The sequence below is a fragment of the Arvicanthis niloticus genome, chromosome 1 (assembly GCF_011762505.2).
Source record: "Arvicanthis niloticus isolate mArvNil1 chromosome 1, mArvNil1.pat.X, whole genome shotgun sequence".
NCBI classification, from domain to species: Eukaryota; Metazoa; Chordata; class Mammalia; order Rodentia; family Muridae; genus Arvicanthis; species Arvicanthis niloticus.
Genome location: NC_047658.1, coordinates 145,539,123 through 145,559,143, shown reverse-complemented (window position 1 = coordinate 145,559,143; position 20,021 = coordinate 145,539,123). Strand labels below are relative to the sequence as shown.

At 37.8% G+C, this 20,021-nt stretch overlaps 1 protein-coding gene across 3 annotated transcripts in view; it reads right to left on the bottom strand.

Annotated features, from left to right (window-relative positions):
- The window catches only part of Tbc1d12 (TBC1 domain family member 12), a 74,579-nt gene that overhangs the window by 24,917 nt on the left and 29,641 nt on the right, over positions 1-20,021 (bottom strand). For 2 of the 3 annotated variants that reach the window (XM_034509957.2, XM_034509949.2), the window contains exons 3-4: positions 8,604-8,719; positions 1,786-1,868 (exon numbers count right to left, since the gene is read on the bottom strand). In XM_034509957.2, coding sequence (XP_034365848.1) covers positions 1,786-1,868; positions 8,604-8,719 — 199 coding nt within the window. Of the gene's footprint in view, positions 1-1,785; positions 1,869-8,603; positions 8,720-14,151; positions 14,171-20,021 lie in introns of those variants that run through there. The other variant, XM_076920256.1, reaches the window with a different exon arrangement.

Sequence of the window (20,021 nt, the reverse complement as noted above, 5' to 3'; positions counted from 1 at the left end):
TATTTTACTAATTAGGTCAAAATAAAATTTTCTCAAAAAGCAAAAATGACATACCTCTGAATTTAGAGGCCACAATATTGGAACAAAAGCTACCTCAAACATAAAGTAAAGTTTATCAAAAGTTATAAAACCAGGTAATGGTGACACACATCTTTAATCTCAGCATTCAGGAAGCAGAAGTAGGCTGATCTCTCTGAGTTTGAGGCCAGCCTGGTCTACAGAGTGAGTTCCAGGACAGCCAGGGCTACACAGAGAAACCCTGTTTCAAAAAAACCAAACCAAATCAAACCAAACCAAACAAACAAACAAAAAGTTACAAAAAAAAATTTTTTAGAACCAGCAAGAACTTATAGATTAGCTAGCCAAACTTTGTGTTTTATATGTGCCTTTGAAATTGACTCAAGAGGCAAACAAGAAACCAAGCACTGCCTGCATATTTATGTTTTATGTATCCAAATTGTATATAAGATTTCTTTAAGAAAGATGTGTTAAAAAGAGATTAAAAACCTAATCTAGTCATCTACTTCTAGTTTTATAGATAAGGAAGCACAGTAGGCCTATTCGGAGTATCACAATCAGAAATTACAGAACATTGGATTAAGCCTAAAACACTGGGGTTCTCAATTTCTTATTATTTCTATTATACTATGTGCCATCTACTTCTCAATAAATATTAGCTAAATAATAAAAGCTTGCCCACTGTGTTAAAATTTTTTTTTCTTTTTTTTAATCTTTTTTTCAAACCTATGTAGCCCTGGCTATCCTAGAACTCATTCTGTAGACCATGCTGGCCTTGAACTCGAGAAGTATTTTTAATTCTATGTATTAAAATAAGCTCAGCCAGTGTTCAAATAATTAGGAATTATAGAAGACTGTAACTGGGCTTACATACTTTATGTTTACTGTAACATTAAAGACACAACTTTACTTAGAACACAGCAGCACAGAGCAGAACTGTATGCTATTATAACATACTCCATTCACTTAAGTCAAAGAAAATCAGTTAATACATTTTATTTTAAAATATATACAAAATAAGTATTTCAAAAATATATTAGAAATACATAGTTATAAAAATGAGTATTTATCCTAAGCTAATGATGGTCAACACATATTCTATATACTGCTAAAATAAACTTATATATATTTGGTGGGGAGGACAGGAGGAAAAGAGAATGAATAAAAATATGATTTGTGCTAATGAGATTATTTATTTATAAACCTAACCAAATGACAGCACTGAGATTTTAGATAGACTTTACTAATTATAAAAGAAAAATTTAGCTTCAAACTATATTTTCACAATAAATTAGAAAACTGTAAGTAACACCAGAAGAGTGACTGCCATTACATGGAAATTATTAAATGTAAAAGACCTAAAGTCTAAACACTCTAAAATTAAGTAACAGGAATAAGGCTAACAAATAACATCTTTATAATCCTCTTTTAAAAAGAAAAGAAAAGAAAAGAAAAGAAAAGAAAAGAAAAGAAAAGAAAAGAAAAGAAAAGAAAAGGCATGTCTGGGCACGGTGGCTCATACCTACAATCTCAGAACTAGAAAGGTTGAGTCCTGAAATTTATGACAAGCTCACGGCCAGAATGGCTTCATAGTGAGACTCTGTCTCAAAAAAACAAAAAAAAAAAAACAAAAAAGCTTAAGCCAAACAAACAATAAACCCCAAATAAACCTAAATTATAAAAAATGCTAGGGAAAATAAGAATTATCTTAATAAAATCAAACAGTTAAAATCTGAAGATTAACTTCACACTGTAATGCGAATATACCTCGTTTTTTAGCCTCAGCCACCATCTCATCATACTCTTGTCGGTGACGCAAAGCTTCTTCCACAGACTTCGCAGGAAGATTCCTGGTTTAGAAAAAAAATAAAAATAAAAGTTTAAGCAACACTTAAATCTACTACCTTTTGGAACCAGTTACAAAAAACGTTGCTAAACTAAAGTTACTTTCAGAGAAAATGTGAATGAGCAGACAGACACCGTGGCTCAGACCTTTAATCCCAGCACTCGATTGAGGTCTGCCTGGTCTCTCCTCTTCGGCAACAAAGAAAAGGTAACTGAAAGCTTAAAAACCACTCTGCGTTTAAAACAAACTCAGAATTTGGATACCTTATATCTATCGTATGTATATACATATATGGTTTATGTTTATATATTTAAGCATATTTTGTATGTGTGTGTATGTATGTATGTATGCATGTATGTCTAAGTTTATGTTTTTATGTCCAGGGTGTACAGGTGTTTGCAGAGCCAGGAGGTGCTGGATCCCCTGAGGCCGAAGCTAAGGATGGGGATAAGCTGCCTATGTGGGTGCCAGAAAGTGAACCTAGGTCCTCTGAAAGAACAGTACTTGCTCACTCATCTCTCAGCCTCATATTTATTTTTTAAAGGTTTGTATTGCATTTTTTGTGTGAGCGTGCATGCACGCATGTGCCTGTGTATGTTAGAGAGAGAGAGAGAGAGAGAGAGAGAGAGAGAGAGAGAGAATATGTATGTGTTTGTTTGAGAGTGTGTGTGTGTATAGGGGTTTGGGGAAAAAGCCTGCACATGGAAGTCAAAGGGCAACTTGCAGAAGCTGCTTCTTGACTTCTACTATATGGTCCCAGAGACAGAATTCAGGTTCTCAAAAACTTAATGTTTTTATCTATTGAGCCTAAATTCTTTTGACATACAACTAAGAAATTATACACATTTTTAAAATAGTTTGACTCATGCTTATCTTCCTAGCACTTGGGAAGCTGAAGTAGGAGGACTGTTGTGAATCTGAGGCTAGTCTGGGCTACACAGTGAGTCCTTATCTCTAGAAAAAACTTAAAAGTCGTTTTAAAAATAATAGCATGAGAGCCAGACACAGTGATGCAAGTCCTAAATTCCAGCACTAGGGAGGTAGAGGCAGGCAGATAGATCTCTGTGAATATGACACTGGCCTAGTCTACACAATGGGCAGACCCAAAATAACAAAGGATGATTTTTTTTTGTATGTATACTGTATTTGAAATCTAAAGGAGATTTCAGATGATGAAATGATATATCATTGCTCCATCTGAAAGGAAAAGTTTCAACCATAAAAACCTATGCAGTATAAAAAGAAATCTATGCACTCAGTGCCTCCAGATGCATCTAAAATTATGAAAGCAAGAGAGAAAAAGGGGAACCAATCACAGGTTTCCTTTAGAAAAGAAACTCCTCAAATAGTCAAAGAACAAGCAAGGCATTAAACACAATTCCGTGAACACTCTCATGATCACATTTCTAAGGGCTAATCAGGATGACCAAAATATCTGAGCCTACTTCCCTGTCATAGCCCAAAGTCATTTTCATGTCTGAAGCCTACTTCCTTGTTCTAGCCTAAAATTTAGATTCCTGTCTAAATTACTTCTTTGGTTTAGCCTAAGATTTAGATTCCTACCTAAAATTACTTCTTTGTTCTAGCCTAATGTCAGATTCCTGCCTGAAGTCTACTTCTTTGTCCTTGGCCAATGTCATATTCCTGCCAAGCAGCCTCAACTTAGAACTGACCTTAATACATGCATGTAATTAAAATGGTATAAAAGCAAAAAGGAGGAAGGGGTATGGGATGGGATACGGGGTTCTAGGGAGGGGAAGTGGGGAAAGAGGATGACATCTGAAATGTAAATAAATAAAATATACAATTTTTTAAAAAGCAAAGAAAAGAAACTCCTGGGGCTGGAGAGATGGCTCAGCGGTTAAAAGCACTACTCTTCCAGGGGTCCTGAGTTCAATTTCCGGCAACCACATGGTGGCTCACAACCATCTGTAATGGGGTCTGGTGCCCTCTTCTGGTGTGTCTGAAGAGAGCGATGGTGGTGTACTCATATACATAAAATAAATAAATCTGAAAGAAAGAAAGAAAGAAAGAAAGAAAGAAAGAAAGAAAGAAAGAAAGAAAGAAAGAAAGTCCTCATATCATCTCTTCTTAATAGAAAGAGGAAGAAAATGGAGGAGGTAGTTTCCAACATCAATTCCATGCTGAAGAGGATTACTGCTTCTTCTTTTATAAGACCTATTTTTGATATGTCTGTATGTGTACTTTTGTGAATTTATGTGCACACTGAGTGTGTAGATGCCCACAGAAGCCAGAGGGCATCAAATTTTCTGGAACCAGAGTTATGGGCAGTTGTAGCCATCTGATATGGGTGCTGAGAACAAGCATGGATTCTCTGTGAGAAGAATGTTTGAGTTTGTGTTCTTGTTGCTGGGATCGTCCTGATCAAAAGCAGTTTTAAAAAGAAAGGGTTTATTTCCTCTCTAAAATGCTCAGCCTGCTTCCTTATGCAACCACACACTCAGGGGTATAGCACTGCCCATCGGGGACTGGGCCCTCCTACAGTAATTACTAATACCTCACAGCCATGTGCACAGTCCAGTCTACTACAGATAATTCTTCAGTTGAGGCTCCCTCTTCTCAGGTGACTGTTCTCATGGACAGTATCTCACAGCTAAGAAAAATATCATTACCAGTCAGTTGAATTCAAAAGTAAGCCAGCACTCAGGAGGCAGAGGCATGTAGATCTCTGTCAGCTTGAGGCCAGTCCAGTCTACACAGACAATTCTAGGCCAGCCTGTGTTATATAGAGACCTGGTTTCAAAATAAAAACATACTAACTTGAACCTGTCTGCATCCAAGGACAGAAAAACAAACAAAAACACTACAAAATTACTAAGGTCTCTGCTCCAGCTTCTCACCCTCTGGCTGGACAGATGGTATCTGACCTAAATCTATCAGAAAGCCCTCTGTGAGAGAAAGGTTAGGTGTTCCAGTTGGTATTCAGGCATAACCCAGGAATAACCATCTGGTTTCATCCTTCATAACACTAAACTGTCATTTACCTCAGTTCTCTAGACTTATTTTCAACTCATTGGTGTAGAGATGAACAATGAGTAATTAAGGATTCCCATATTCCAGCAACTTTTAAAGATATGATTGGTTTAATTGACAATAACATAAGTCACATAAATCATTTCCCTTTTAATACAGCCTCATTCAATTCATTATAGCAACTCAGAGCTGAATGGAACAGAGATCACATTTAATCTCTTGGTTACAGATGAACAGATACATGGGTATAAAAAGGCTCCAACACTTATTCTAATAAATTATTATATTAATTTTAGATCAAAGAATAAAAACAAGTAAAGTCCTTTTTCAGGTGTTTATACAATTTCAGTAGACTATTATTTCAAGCCAATTTCAACTCATATTATTTCAAGAAGTTTGTGCAGGCTGTAACAAAGAATTAAAAAGTGCTTAGATATAGGGGCTGGAGGGATGGCTCAGAGGTTAAGAGTACTGGATTGGTTCCCAGCACCCACACAGTGGCTCATAACTCTAATTCTAGTTCCAGGGGAGAGAATCCCTTCTTCTAGCCTCAGCGGGCACCAGACACACATGCAGGCAAAACACTCATATGTATGAAGTAAAATAAGTAAATAAGGGAAAAATTTATTTTAAAAGAAGTAGATATCACTGGAAGAGTGGAAATGCCAACAAAGACTCGATATAAAGAGATAGCCTAGCACTTAAAAGAATGGAAACATGAGAGGGGTACAGATATGGAGGCTGTAGTCGGGCGAGGACACTGCCGTGAACAGAGGTAACAAAGCACAACAGAAGGCCGCACAACGTAAAAAACTGAGGTGTGAAGGGCTTGTTCCAAATACTGTAGAAGCCTCTTGTAGGAAAAATTTATATTCTTACTAAAGTGTACATTGTTGTAAATGAATTTTAGAAGGTTAGGATGGAAACTCAAGTTACCTACCAAGCCAGGAAGCCGGAGGGCTAAAGATCCTCAACCAAATATTCTTTCCTTGCTTAACTAAGCACTCTTGTTTTCCTGCAAATGACTGTTCTAAGAAAGGAAGCTTAGAATTGGCCTGGCTCATTTTTATACCTGGCAGTCTGAAATGAAACTTTTACATGGTTCTCATTATTAATTATAGGGGTTGGGGAGGGGGAGGATGGTATAGGGATTTCACTGCATACCCCAGGTTGGCACAAAACACTACATAGCATAGGTTGGTCTTTAACTCCTGGCAATGCTTTTGCCTCAGCTATCCAAGTGCTATAATAACATCTTTGAGTTCAGTACGCCCAGCTCCCCTTACCAGGTTCCTAAAATGCTTTTAAAAAAAATCAGTGGAAAAATTATTGAGAATAAACTTATTAAATTGAGAACTTATTTGAAGGTTCTACCAGGGGAGTATAACTACTTAAACAAACACTTGTTCTCCTCTATCAGGAAAGTCACCCTCTTCAACCAGGCACACTGCCTTAGGAAGGACCCATGTGTACAAAGCACAGCTTAGAATAAGCACTGGAGACAGCAGGACTGTCAATCACATGGGCCTATTTTCTTCAGAGGAAGGAAATGAGTAAGACCTAGTCACCTAGAATGCCAGAGTGAAAACCTGATGATCTCTTTACTCTTCTATGAGCCAGCCTTCTGGAATTCCCCAGTATCCTGAACACTGTCCTAATCCTGAGCTTTAGCTCTCAAGTGAACAGAGCATATCCCGATGAAAGAGGCCCCATGTACTTTGCATCCTCTGATAGGATCTATCCTTATAATTAACACAGAGTTGTCTCTAGGCCCTAGACCTTAGCTTCGTTTATCAGCCAATAGAATTCATTCTTATTGTAAAGGTCACACGTTCCATGTTTAAATGTAAAAGGAAAATAAACCAGAGGGTCAGTGTCTGGAGGTCTTGACCTAGTGCCCACAAAAATGGCACTGGCCTGAGTTGTCACTCTTATCTCTCCCTCTACAATCTGCTTTCTTGGAGCCTTTAATGCATGTGGAGGGGTGAAAGACATCCACCTAGACAGATGGATCAGTTCAATCAACTATAAAGATCAATGGGTAATCAATCATATGTCACATACACATCATTCTTAGGCCCAAATCTATCCAATTAAAAAGTTGTTTCAGGGCCCTCTTCCTGCTGCCTTTGACCTGGATGTAGAAATAGCAGCTCTCCAGCACCACCTCTGCCTGCATGGTGCCATGCTTCTTGCCATGATGATAACAGATTAAACCTCTTAAGTGTAAGACAACACCAATTAAAAGGTTTTCTTTATAGGGGTTACCATGATTATAGTGTTTCTTCACAGCAATAAAACCTTAACTAAGGAAAAAGTTGTATGAGGGCCACAACTTTCTAGTCTTAAATGTTCTTATAAGTTCAGCCCTTCTTCTTTAAAAGCATCTACAAAATATTCTACTTTTGCTTAACTTCAGGTTCTCTATTTATGTTCAACAAGGTAACAGATGCAGACCAGCAAAATGGCCAGATGCTAGGGAAAAGGAAAAAAAAAAAGAAAAACAAAATTATCAACAACATAAACATGCCCAGGAAACTCAAAGAGAGGAAAAGAGATTAAGAAACAAAGAGTATTGCTTTAGTAAGTGTGTGTATTTTTCTAAAAATAAAAAAAGTCAGACATTATTCTAAATAAGAGCAGCACTGTAGACATTACAAGAAATAGAAAATAGGCACAGATAGGAAGAATTTAAGATGTTTTCCTGCCATTAAACTATAGATTCCTGCTGGAGATTGAACCCAGGGCCTTGCACATTCTAAATAAGAATTATATCCCTAAATGTAGTCCAATCCCTAATTTTAAAAAATTATATTATTATTTTGTGCATGGGAATTTTAACTGCATGTGTGCCTGTGCACATGCTTGGTGCCCACAGAGACCAGAAACTAGAACTGAAAACCAAAGATCAACTGAGACTAGAACTAGAGACCAAAGCCTAGAATTAGTTACAGATGATTCTGGGCTGCCATGCGGGTACTGGGTATTCAACCTGGGTCCTCTCAAATAGTAGCCAGTGCTCAGTGCTCTTAACTACTAAGCAATCTCTCCAGCCCAAGAATAGATTCTTATTCTCCTAAACAATACTTGCCATAAAATAAAGAACACTGTGTTGAAATTTAAAAAAAAAAAAAAAATGCTGGTTTTAGTGGTAGTGGTACAGTTCTAAGAGTAAACTCTGTGTGTCTGTGTGTGTGTGTCTATATGTGTGTCTCTGTGTATGTATGCATTTTGTATCTTCCAGTCTGACCACAAATTAGTATTTTCAACTGATGCTCCTACCTCAGCCTCCTGGATAAAAGGGACTACAGGCATACATCACCATTTGTGGAAAGAATAAAGATTTTATTTTATAATGGCTGGTTGTGGTAGTACATACCTTTAATTCCAGCACTCAGGAGGCAGAAAGAGGCAGATCTCAGAGTTTGAGACCAACATGGTCTACATACTGAGGTCCAGGACAGCCAGAGCTACCTAGTGAGACTGTATAGATAAAGCCAGAACACCAATATATTTTTCCTTGTTTGTTTTAGGATACATGGCAAAGCATGCCTATTATTCCAACACTGGGACGAACAGCAGGAAGATACTTGGATTTGAGGCCAGCCTGGGTTAAATGAGATTCTATCTCAAACAAAACAAATAAATCTCATCTTGTATTTCAGTTCTATTTTAAGTGAAATAGTAAAAACAATTAAATCTAAGTTTAAGCAAAATAATGCACTAAAGATCACTAAGTACTTACGACGGCCGGTCTTCAAGAATCAAGGCAGTGGTGGAAAGTGGCTCGAACTCACAATTCCTCCGTCTTGATGACTGAGGTGGAACTCTACAGGTTCTCCCTGTCCGTGCTTCATACTCCTAGACAGAGAAGGATATAGTTTATGAAGAGATTTTTCTAATTTTCATTATGTATTATTAAACCTGTGTTATTAAGGGCATTAAAAGGGACCTAAAATATGAAGAAAACAAAAAATCCCTTTTTATTTCCTAGGAGAGCTTAAATTATGAATTAATATTATATAAAAAGTACCAAATGTGGCGGGAGAAAGGAGGACAGAAATACTCTATAGATGAACTGGGGATGGCTTGGGGCCCTTTGTCTCATTGCCCTCAGGAGTATCATCTGCCTATGCTTTGAATAATCTACAAGCAGATAGACTTACTTTCTATACCTTAGCTGAGTAGTGGAAATGATGAGACAGGATACAGAGAACCAAGTGTGGTGCTTCAAAAGAGTTCTCTCTAAAGAGGACACTGAGATTCTAATATAATGCAGGTTTTAGAATTCAGGCTTTGTGAATCTAACTACTACAGATATAGACACTGTAAGAGAAGAAAGTCTGACCTCATAAGTACCTCTTTAATCTAATTTAAAACAAGTTACCAATACAAGATACACAAAATTATAGTGTAAAACACAATACACTTTACTAAACTAAAACCCTTTTTATATGTTCCTTTAACTCACTGAATTTGAGAGTCTACTAACAGACACAATGTTAATAAATTCTTTGAAGAATTATTTACATTTCTCCATTTCAGCATTTTTTAAAAAATATTTACAATTTTATAAAATTTATTCCTAGAAATTGGCAAAAATCAGTAATAAGCTTATTCAGTTATAATTTCTATGATTCATAAGTTTTTTCCCCTTTGTTAAAAAAAAAAAAAAAAAAAAAAAAAGCCTGGAGATATTGCTCAGCAGTTAAAAGCACTTGCTGCTCTTGCAGAATGTAAGGGCTCAGAGCCAGCACTCATGGTGCACAGCTCACAACCACCTACAATGCTAGCTCCACTGGTTTCTGACAAGCTCTGCAGGTACCTGCACATACATGCACATTCTCATATGCACACACACACACAAACAACTTTTGAAAGTCACCTAGCAATTACAAAAGACATTAATTTATATGAGGAAAATTAAATGTATGTAAGGTGGTCAGAAGTTTCATTTACTAGAATTTAGCTACTGTAGCCTATAATCTTTTTACATGATTATTACATACTTTCCAACTCAAAGCACTTCTCTATATTGAATCATGGTAATTCAAAATGTGAACTTACTGTATTTACAAAGATAATGATCAACTTGAAATTTCAGGAGAGACCTGCAAACTGTAAAGTGCTACAGCAGGACTAGAGAGATGGAGAAGCACACGGTGGGAACACAGAAGGAACAGACTCCATCAAGTTGTCGTAGGACCTCAACATATATGCTATGAACATTTGTGCAAATACATACACACAGACCCACAAAGCTAAACACAGGCGCATGCATGCATGAATGCGCACATGCACATACATGATGTACACTTTAAAAATGATATAGCAGCTAGGCACGGTGATGCATGCTTATAATCCCATTGCTTAGGAGGTAAAGGCAGATTTCTGTGCGGTCCCAGGCAAATCAGAATAATATCCTGACTCACAAGAAAATAAAAAAGGATATTTAATATATGGTGCTGCTTTTTCTCTCTCATCTCCCCCTCTCATCTTTCCTCCCCCCCTCTCTCTCTCCTTCTGCCCCCTCTCTCTCACACACACACGCACACAGACATTTTTGAAAAGCTCTTACTATGTAGCCCTAGCTGGCCTGGAACTCACTATGTTGAGTCTCAGTATGCAGACCAAGCTGGCCTTGAACTCACAGAGATCTGTTTACTCCTGCTTCCCAGATGCTGGAACTTTAAAAGCATATGTCACCAGGCCAGGCAAAATTTGGTTTGTTTGTCTAAAGTTTGTTTGTTTCTTTGTATGTTTGTAAATAATGTATCCTAGTGTTTTGCCTGCATTTGCTCTCACCATGTGCTTGCAGTGCCTGTAGGAGCCAGGAGGGGTGTATGGCTTGGAAGAATTCAAGTTAAGAGATCTGTGAACCACCATTTGAGTGTTGGAAATCAAAACTGGGTCCTCTGGAAAAGCAGCCAGTGCTCTTAACCACTAAGCTATGTCTACAGGCCCAATATCTGGATTCTTAATTACACAGGCTCTGAGTAATACTACTAAGATGCTGTGTGTGAGAAGCAGAATGACAGACTGTCAGAATATAACTTCACATCCATATGTACAAATCTATTGTTTCAGTTTCTATGCTGCTTCCAAAATTACCTGATGTTTCAGTGCCTTATCTAAAAATATTCTGGATAAAATCTAGTTCTCTAACCTTATACCTAAGGACTCTTCACCATCTACTCCACATCCCTGATACAACAGCTATTATGGTTTGGATTTTAAATATCTCCTACAGACTCACATGTAAAAGACTTAGTCACAATCTGTTGTACAGTTTAAGGTGGTACAGCCTATAGGAGGTGGTGCTAGCAGGCATTTGTTAGGTCACTGGGGCCATGCCCTTAAAGAGCAAATGTTGGGGATCTTCTCCCCAGATGCTGCTGTGACGTGAGCAGCTATCCTCTTTCTTAAAAAGTTCTAGCCTTTCATCTCACAACTCTTTCTTTGTCAGTTTTATACCATTTATTTTTTATGTGTACATGTGTATGTATGTGTGTGCACATGTATCCACAGGTGCATGCCACAACGTGTATGTGAAGACTACAGGACAACTTGCATCAGCTTTCTCCTTCGGCCATGTAAATGTTGGGGGTCAAACACAAGTTGATCAGGCTTGGCAACAGATGCTTCTACCCACTGAGCCATGTCACTGAGCCTTGTGACCAAAGCAGATTTGATCATAGGTTCCCAACCAGTGTCTGTCTCACCACATTCCAGAAATGGAGACAGCTTACTGTTGACTGAAACCATGATCCAACATAAACTCTGCTCCTTTCGAGTTGATTTATGTGGGCAGTTAACACACCAGCCAGTTAACCACACACAGCTTGCTCTTTCCCATTTGTTCTCCGCTTCCTGTCTAAAAAGGCTTTCCTTATCTTGTGTACCCAGTCAGTTCTAACTAGTTCACTACAGTACACAATTCATACATCACATTTGTGGAAAATCACTCAACTGTATTCTCATATACTGAACACAATTTTACTAGTGCACACACTACTCAATATAATTTGTTTCTATACCAAGAACTTATACCTGTGTATTATACCACTCAATGTTTATCAAGCAAATTATGCATTTCCTGAAGTGAAAGCAAGATGATAAGAAAGAACCTAGGATCAATTCAAGACATCTGTCATTTCAGCTCTGCTACAGAAAGACCTAGAATTTCCTAATGCCACACATTCAGTTGCTAGCACAGCTAGATGTTCTAACACAGTATGCCTTGTATTCTACAGCTGAAAAGATCGATCCAAAAAAAACATACCAGTGAAATCTTACAAGAGCACCTTTTAAGAAATAAATTATGAGATCAAGAAAGATGTCTCAGTGGTTAAGAGCACTGGCTGTTCTTACAGAAGACCAAGGTTCTATTCCCAACACCCACATGGCAGTTCACAACCACTTATAATAACTTCAGTCTCAGGGTATATGACGCCCTACTGAAACCTCCATAAGCAGTGCAGATACATGGCAAAACACCCATACATATAAAGGTTAATTAAAAAAAACAAAATCATATATTAGGCCTGAGAAGGAAAAAGAAGGGCAGTTGGACTCGAATATAACTTGAACCAAGCCAGAAAAGCTTCCAAGTGAAAAGGATTTGGTCAATTACAATGTTTTTCTGATGACAAGTTTTATTCCATAATCTATAAATTAAGAGAGGAAAAACATACCTAAAGCTTAATTAAAATGTTAGACAAAAATGTCATCACTGTCTGTATACAGAAGTGCCTACGGTAAACATCATCTGGCACTGTTAGCAAAACTGTCCTGGGTCTCATCTTAAGCCAAACAATACACAAGTCTGAGATAAGTACAGAATCGAGCTGTTAACATAACTTTGATATTCAAACTACTAATGCTAGAAAATAGCAGAGTATTTTCAAACTATAAATTATTTCTAAGACTCTCTTCTGATCACGAGGAAAAACCTATCCTGTTTCTCAGCCTGTTTAACTGCTAGCTTGTTTGCTCCTCTCCCCTCTTACTTTTTTTTCTGTTAAAGTTAATATTCCCCCCTCCAACAAATATAAGCTGAGAACTGTTTTGAATTCCTCTCCCAATATTAAACCATATAAACTAAATTTAACCATATAAACTAAATTCTTAATGTAATGAAATCTATGCATTCATCAATAGAAAGACGTAATTGTTTATCAATTTGAATGAAAAACACACAGAAAGGAAGTTACTACCCTTTCAAGGTGACAAAAGAGAAAAAAAAAAAGACATCAACATATGTAATAAGTTTAAGGACTTTGCAGGAATAAACTCTTAACACAGCCCATACCCTGGACAACTTAATAGTTGTATTGATGAAAATCTTAGACTATCATCCAAGTCTCATTTTCACATGAAGGAGAGCAACACAAAAATTAGATCTTCCACAGACACAAACATTCATTTTTCTACTGGAAAGCACTGTTGGATTGAGAGGGGCACAGTCAGTCTAGGATCCACCTGCATTATAGTTAGAATGCACCTGCACTATAGTTAGAATGCACCTGCATTATAGTTAGAATGCACCTGCATTATAGTTAGAATGCACCTGCATTATAGTTAGAATGCACCTGCATTATAGTTAGAATGCACCTGCATTATAGTTAGGATCCACCTACATTATAGTTAGAGGATCCACCTGCATTATAGTTAGAATGCACCTGCATTATAGTTAGAATGCACCTGCATTATAGTTAGAATGCACCTGCATTATAGTTAGGATCCACCTACATTATAGTTAGAGGATCCACCTGCATTATAGTTAGGATCTACCTGCATTATAGTTAGGATCCACCTGCATTATAGTTAGAATGCACTTGCACTATAGTTAGGATCCACCTGCATTATAGTTAGGATCCACCTGCATTATAGTTAGGATCCACCTGCATTATAGTTAGGATCTACCTGCATTATAGTTAGGATCCACCTGCATTATAGTTAGAATGCACCTGCACTATAGTTAGGATCCACCTGCACTATAGTTAGGATCCACCTGCATTATAGTTAGGATCCACCTGCATTATAGTTAGGATGCACCTGCACTACAGTTAGAATGCACCTGCACTATAGTTAGGATCCACCTGCATTATAGTTAGAATGCACTTGCACTACAGTTATTCATCACATGCTCGTCTGAGAGCACTCCTACTTGCAGTTTGGAGGTCAGAGACTAATTATATTCTAACTATCAACTTAGAAAAGCCAGAAATCCAGATCAACTGAATAACAATATTAATTGAAATACTAGAAATTCAACTTTTAATATGGCTCACCAATTATTCAAAAGGCCACAAGCAGGAATTTCACACCTGCAAAAGAACACATGTGATCATCCTCAAAAACCAATACTATCAATATGCTGCTGTCGTAGAGCTTTATCACTAAGTTACACGATCGCCATCTGAGTGACTTGCTATTTATTAGACTAGTATGCTAGAACATACCTTACATTTGCCGTGTGCATGGCAGGCAAGTGCTCCACCACTAAGCATTTTTAGGCTTCTTTACTGCTAACACGAATAACACTAAAATTGACCAGATTTTTAATATAATTTACTCTTTGAATAAAATATTTAACTAACTTTCACTTTCTGTATCTAAGAAAATTATAAAAAGACCATAATGGTTAAATTTCACATACATAAAATGAAAGCATATTATATATGCTTTCTTGAACAAGTTGCAGAAAAATATATCTAATATTATATATATATATATATATATATATATATACTCAAATACAAAAATACTTATAAAAATAAATTTAAATTTATTAAGTTTTTTATTTGTATCTCTTAAGAATGTATGTGTGGTGCCGGGCAGTGGTGGCACACGCCTTTAATCCCAGCACTTGGGAGACAGAGGCAGGTGGATTTCTGAGTTTGAGGCCAGCCTGGTCTACAGAGTGAGTTCCTGGACAGCCAGGACTACACAGAGAAACCCTGTCTCAAAAAACAAAACAAAACAACAACAACAACAAAAAAATTTAAAAAAAAAAAAAAAAGTATGTGTGGAGGTCAGAGGTCAACTTTCAAGATCAGTCCTTTCTTTTTACCATGAAGGTCCAGCAAATCAAACGCACATCATCGAGTTTGGAGGCAACACCTATAGTCTATGCAAGTATCTCACTGGCCACAAGAAAGGAATTTAATAGGCTTAAAGATAAGAACTGGAATGAAAATATCATCCTATAATGTTTTATATTTCATAAAAATACAATTGTATTACTTGTGTCACTAATAATTACAGAAAAAAGTTTGTAAAACAAACCTTAAATTTCTATTTAGTTCCTTAATGTATAACCTTACAAGCACCTTTCCATTAAAAACAAAAGAAGGAATTATGGCCCATAAACATTATATACTCACACTTAAGAAAATGACACCTTATTTTTGAATACTTGGTTTAAAAAAATATTACCTGGGCTGGACAGAGAGCTCAGAAAGCACTTGTTGCTCCCCAGAGGACCTGGGTTTGATTCTTAGGACCTACATGGTGATTTAAAACCATCTGTAACTCCAGTTCCAGGGGACCCAACAACCTCTTCTGGCCTCCATGGGGACGAGGCATGCATGTGGTGCACAGCCATACATGCAAGCAAAATACTGCCACACATAAAATTTTAATTAAAAAAAATTACGCAAGGTGGCTAGAGAGGTGGCTCAGCAGTTAAGAGCACTTACTCTCCAAGGGTGAGGAGCTGCGTTTGAATCAATCCTCAGCATAGACATAAAAAGCCGAGTGTAGCTGCTCACTAGCCTGTCACACTGTGCTTGGCACCTGTATCTTACTCCTTAGTCACTCAAAAGGCAAGTGAGACATCTTTACAATTTTCAAAGGGATTTGTTCATAAATGCATGTTTTGAAAAGTGTTGTCTGTATCCCAGAGTGACCTCAAACGCACTATGTAGCCAAGGATGACCATGGACTCATGCTTCCTACCTCCACTTCCTAACTTCTGAAACTATGGACATACATCACCACATGGAACAGGAATCTATTTTGAACTTAATACATTTTCAGGAAGTTTTATACCAGCTATACTCACTTCCTACAGGATTAATAGCTTAAGACTACCTTAAATATGATGCAGTGTCAACTTTCTCATGGCTGGTAATACCTTCTTTTCTTTATCTTTTTTCCACTTCAGACTTTAAGTATAAAATTAGAAATCAATACATGATAAAGGGTCTCAAATACAGTTCTTTATTATTAATGCTTGACAGAATCAAAGATGAAAGCTAAGGAACAGTGTTTCTAGTTAGCACAGACACATAAGGTTGTAAACAACTATTTGTATAAAGAAAAAGCCACACCCACCTTGAAAAAGGACAGTCTCAGGCAAGAGGACAGCAGGATGATTTAAACAAGGAGGGAGGGACACAGGGGAGGAAGGCCATGGGAAGTAAAGGTGCTTATTGACAAGCTGAGAGCCCAAGTATAGTCTCCAGGACCCACATGGCAGAGGGAGAGAACAGATTACCCAAAATGTGGGGTTTCCACACACACATGATATTCAAGTGCACACATATGCACACTACACATGAAAAATGTAAAAAAGAAAAAAATATTTTAACAAACCTTTACTAGCAAGACCACTGTTTGGCCTCTTGAGGGAGAATTTGATCTAGAAAAACTATAGACAACAGTTTTGATTGCAGGGAGTTTTTTTTCCCAACAGTCTCACTTTGTAGCCTTCCCAGTTAAGTAGCCTAGGCCAGTCTCCAACTAATGGCAAAACTAACAGCAGTCTATTTACCTTGGGCTCCTTAGTGTAAAACCACACTCAACCAGACAAAAGCTAATTTCACAGTAGATATAAAGGTGTCTAGTCTCAGCCAGTATAGAGATGGAGCCAGGTGAAACAGGAGATCAAGGTCATACTGCATCTCAGCCAGCTCCTGGTCCACCTGGGCTTCAGGAGACCTCAAAACAACAGAAGAAGAGTTTAAGAATATCTTAACAGAGGCTCAAAAGATGGCTCCGTGATTTAAGAATACTTGCTGTTTTTTCACAGGACCCACATAGCAATTCTCATCTATACCTCCAGTCCCAGGGGATATAACACTCTCTTTTGACCTCTGTGGGCACCAGCTATACACACACTTGCATAGACATACATGCAGACAAAGCACCATTCACACAAAATAAATAATTTTAAAATAGTATCTTAATACTAATAAGCATTAAAAAATAGTACATATACAGCCAAATGTGATGGTGCATGCCTTTAATCCTAGCATCCAAACCACAAAGGCAAGCAGATCTTTGTAAGTTTGAGTTCAGCCTCATCTAAAAAGTGAGTTCCAGACTAGCCAAGGCTATAAAGTGAGACCCTTTCTTAATAAAACACACAGAGACACAGACACAGACACACAGACACAGACACAGACATACAGACACACACAACACACTCACATGTACACTGGTTTCCTTTTTTTTTTTTTTTTTTTTTTTTTTTTTTTTTTGAGATAGCCCCAGCTGGCCTAAAACTTGAAACTCAAGATTTTCCTGTAAAACAGCCTAAAGTCCAAAACTGGAATTATAGGCATGTACTACTATGTTCAGATTTTTATTTTACTTTTAATTGATTTTCTTTTTATTTTCTTTTCTTTTAATTGTATGTATGTGTGTATATTTATGTATGTCACTTGTATAGGGGTGCTTTCAGAGACAAGAGGTGTTAAGATTCTCTGGAGCTGAAGTCACAAGCAGTTGTGAGCCCTAATGCAGGTGCTGGGAATCAAACTTGGATCCTCTAGAATATTAAGCTATCTCTTAACTACTAAGCCATCTTGGCAGCCCCCATTGCTTTTCATATTTAATTAGGTGCATATGTGTGTGTGTGTGTGTTTTATGTAAATACAAGTACAGGTGTCCATGAAGTCTAGAAGACACTGTTAGGCCCCTGGAGCTGAAGTTACAGGCAGTTATGAATCACCTGATGTGACTCCTAGGAAATGAACTCAGGTGCTCTGCAAAAGCAGTAAACACTTTTTAACTGTGCAGGCATTTTCCAGCCTCCAGATATTACTTTTATATAATACAACACAACTGGACCAATGTCTATTGCATGCTATACAATCTCCTCAAATCTTGTTTTAGGATTAGACACTATCATCCCCATTTTAAATCCAATACTATTTTTAATATAGTACCCAGATTTTTCTCACATCAATCTGAGACAAAAACATTAACAATGATAATGCCATTGAAAAGTATGCAGTACCACTTAATGTTAAAAACAACATCTTTGTTAACAGCTTACACCCTGCCTGACAAATGTACTGAGTTTGCCTCAAAAATATAAATAACCTGTATGTCTCCTCTGCACACCAAAGCAAGCAAGCATAAAGTTTAGGGATTATAGAAGCACCTGCATCTATACAAACTACTTACTATCTTAATGAAATTAATTAAATGTCTTTTTTTTTTTTTTTTGGACATTTTTTTTTTATATAGCCCAGGCTGGCCTCAAGCTCCCTATAAAGCTGAGGACTTAAAAGCATGTACCACTGCACCCAGTTTATGCAGTGCTGAGGGATCAAACTCGGGGCTTTGTATACACATGCTGGCAAGCTCACTGCCAGCTGAGCTACATCCCCTGAGGTAACAGTGCTTTGACTTTCATTTTGGTTTATGACATGCAGTACTGCTAATATGAACTTGCTATGTTGATTAGATTGTCTTGAATTTGCTGCAGACCTCCGTCCTCCTCCCTCCTCCGTCCTCCCTCTTCCCTGTGGCTCCAGAGAGCTGAGATTCATAAGTCTATGCCATCCCATACCTAGTCAATTGCTCTTAAAGATCTAAAAAGCATTACTAAGATAAAATATAAAAACAAAAAATTATTACTTGGGAAACAATAGAAACATTATTAAGTCCTTAAAGTTTTCTAATACAAATAATGATTAAATTTTTTAATGTTTTTTCTATAGAGGCGGGCTATATAAAATCTGGTAAACTCCCAACAGAATTTGTTTGTTTGTTTAGTATTTATTCATTTAGAGATGGAGTATCACTATGTAGCTCTGGCTAGCCCGGAATTTGCTATGTAGATCAGGCTGGCTTTGAAATCGCAGAAATCCACTTATTTTTTACCTCCCGAGAGTGAATGTTGAGATTAAAGGCTGCAGCACCATGCCAGGCTGGAAAGCGCCTTTTAAAGAACAATTGAGGGTCAGAACAGTTCAGGTTGACCAGATTCACTGCTTTGCCATCTCACTAACCTGAGTCTTGCACACTGAGAGTGGAACCTACGCTTTTAGTCCCCACCCCCACCCCGTTAGCTACTCAAGGATAACTAGGAACGTAAATCAGTGCCTCGTTGCTTTACAGAATTTCCACAACCTTAGCATATAGTAGAAAACACTGTAGCCTGTCTTTTAAAAAAATATTAAGACAGCTACAGTAAGTATCTATAATTCCCAAGTTTGTATCTAGAAAACTAAAAATGAAATGGTTCATTTTCAAGAAAGTTGTGCTAAGGGCTGTCAGTGTTGGATGAGTGCACTGACCTCAGAGCAGCCCCGGCTCACTTCTCAGCACCAGTGCTCACAGTCACCTCTGACCCAGTGCCCACAGTCACCTCTGACCCAGTGCTCACAGTCACCTCTGACCCAGTGCTCACAGTCACCTCTGACCCAGTGCTCACAGTCACCTCTGACCCAGTGCCCACAGTCACCTCTGACCCAGTGCTCACAGTCACCTCTGACCCAGTGCCCACAGTCACCTCTGACCCAGTGCTCACAGTCACCTCTGACCCAGTGCCCACAGTCACCTCTGACCCAGTGCTCACAGTCACCTCTGACCCAGTGCTCACAGTCACCTCTGACCCAGTGCTCACAGTCACCTCTGACCCAGTGCCCACAGTCACCTCTGACCCAGTGCTCACTGTCACCTCTGACCCAGTGCTCACAGTCACCTCTAACTCTGCTTTCAGGGATTGATGCCTTTTCTTTTTTTTAAAACCTCTGCTGGGGACACAAAGCTGTACTTACATACATACAGGCAAAATATTCATACACATAAGATAAATCTTTAAAAAGTAGTTTTTAAAAACTAAACAAAGAAAACAATGCTGTATTTGTAACAGGCCCCATTATGTAGCCCATGTTGGCTTGTATTCACTATGTATAAATTT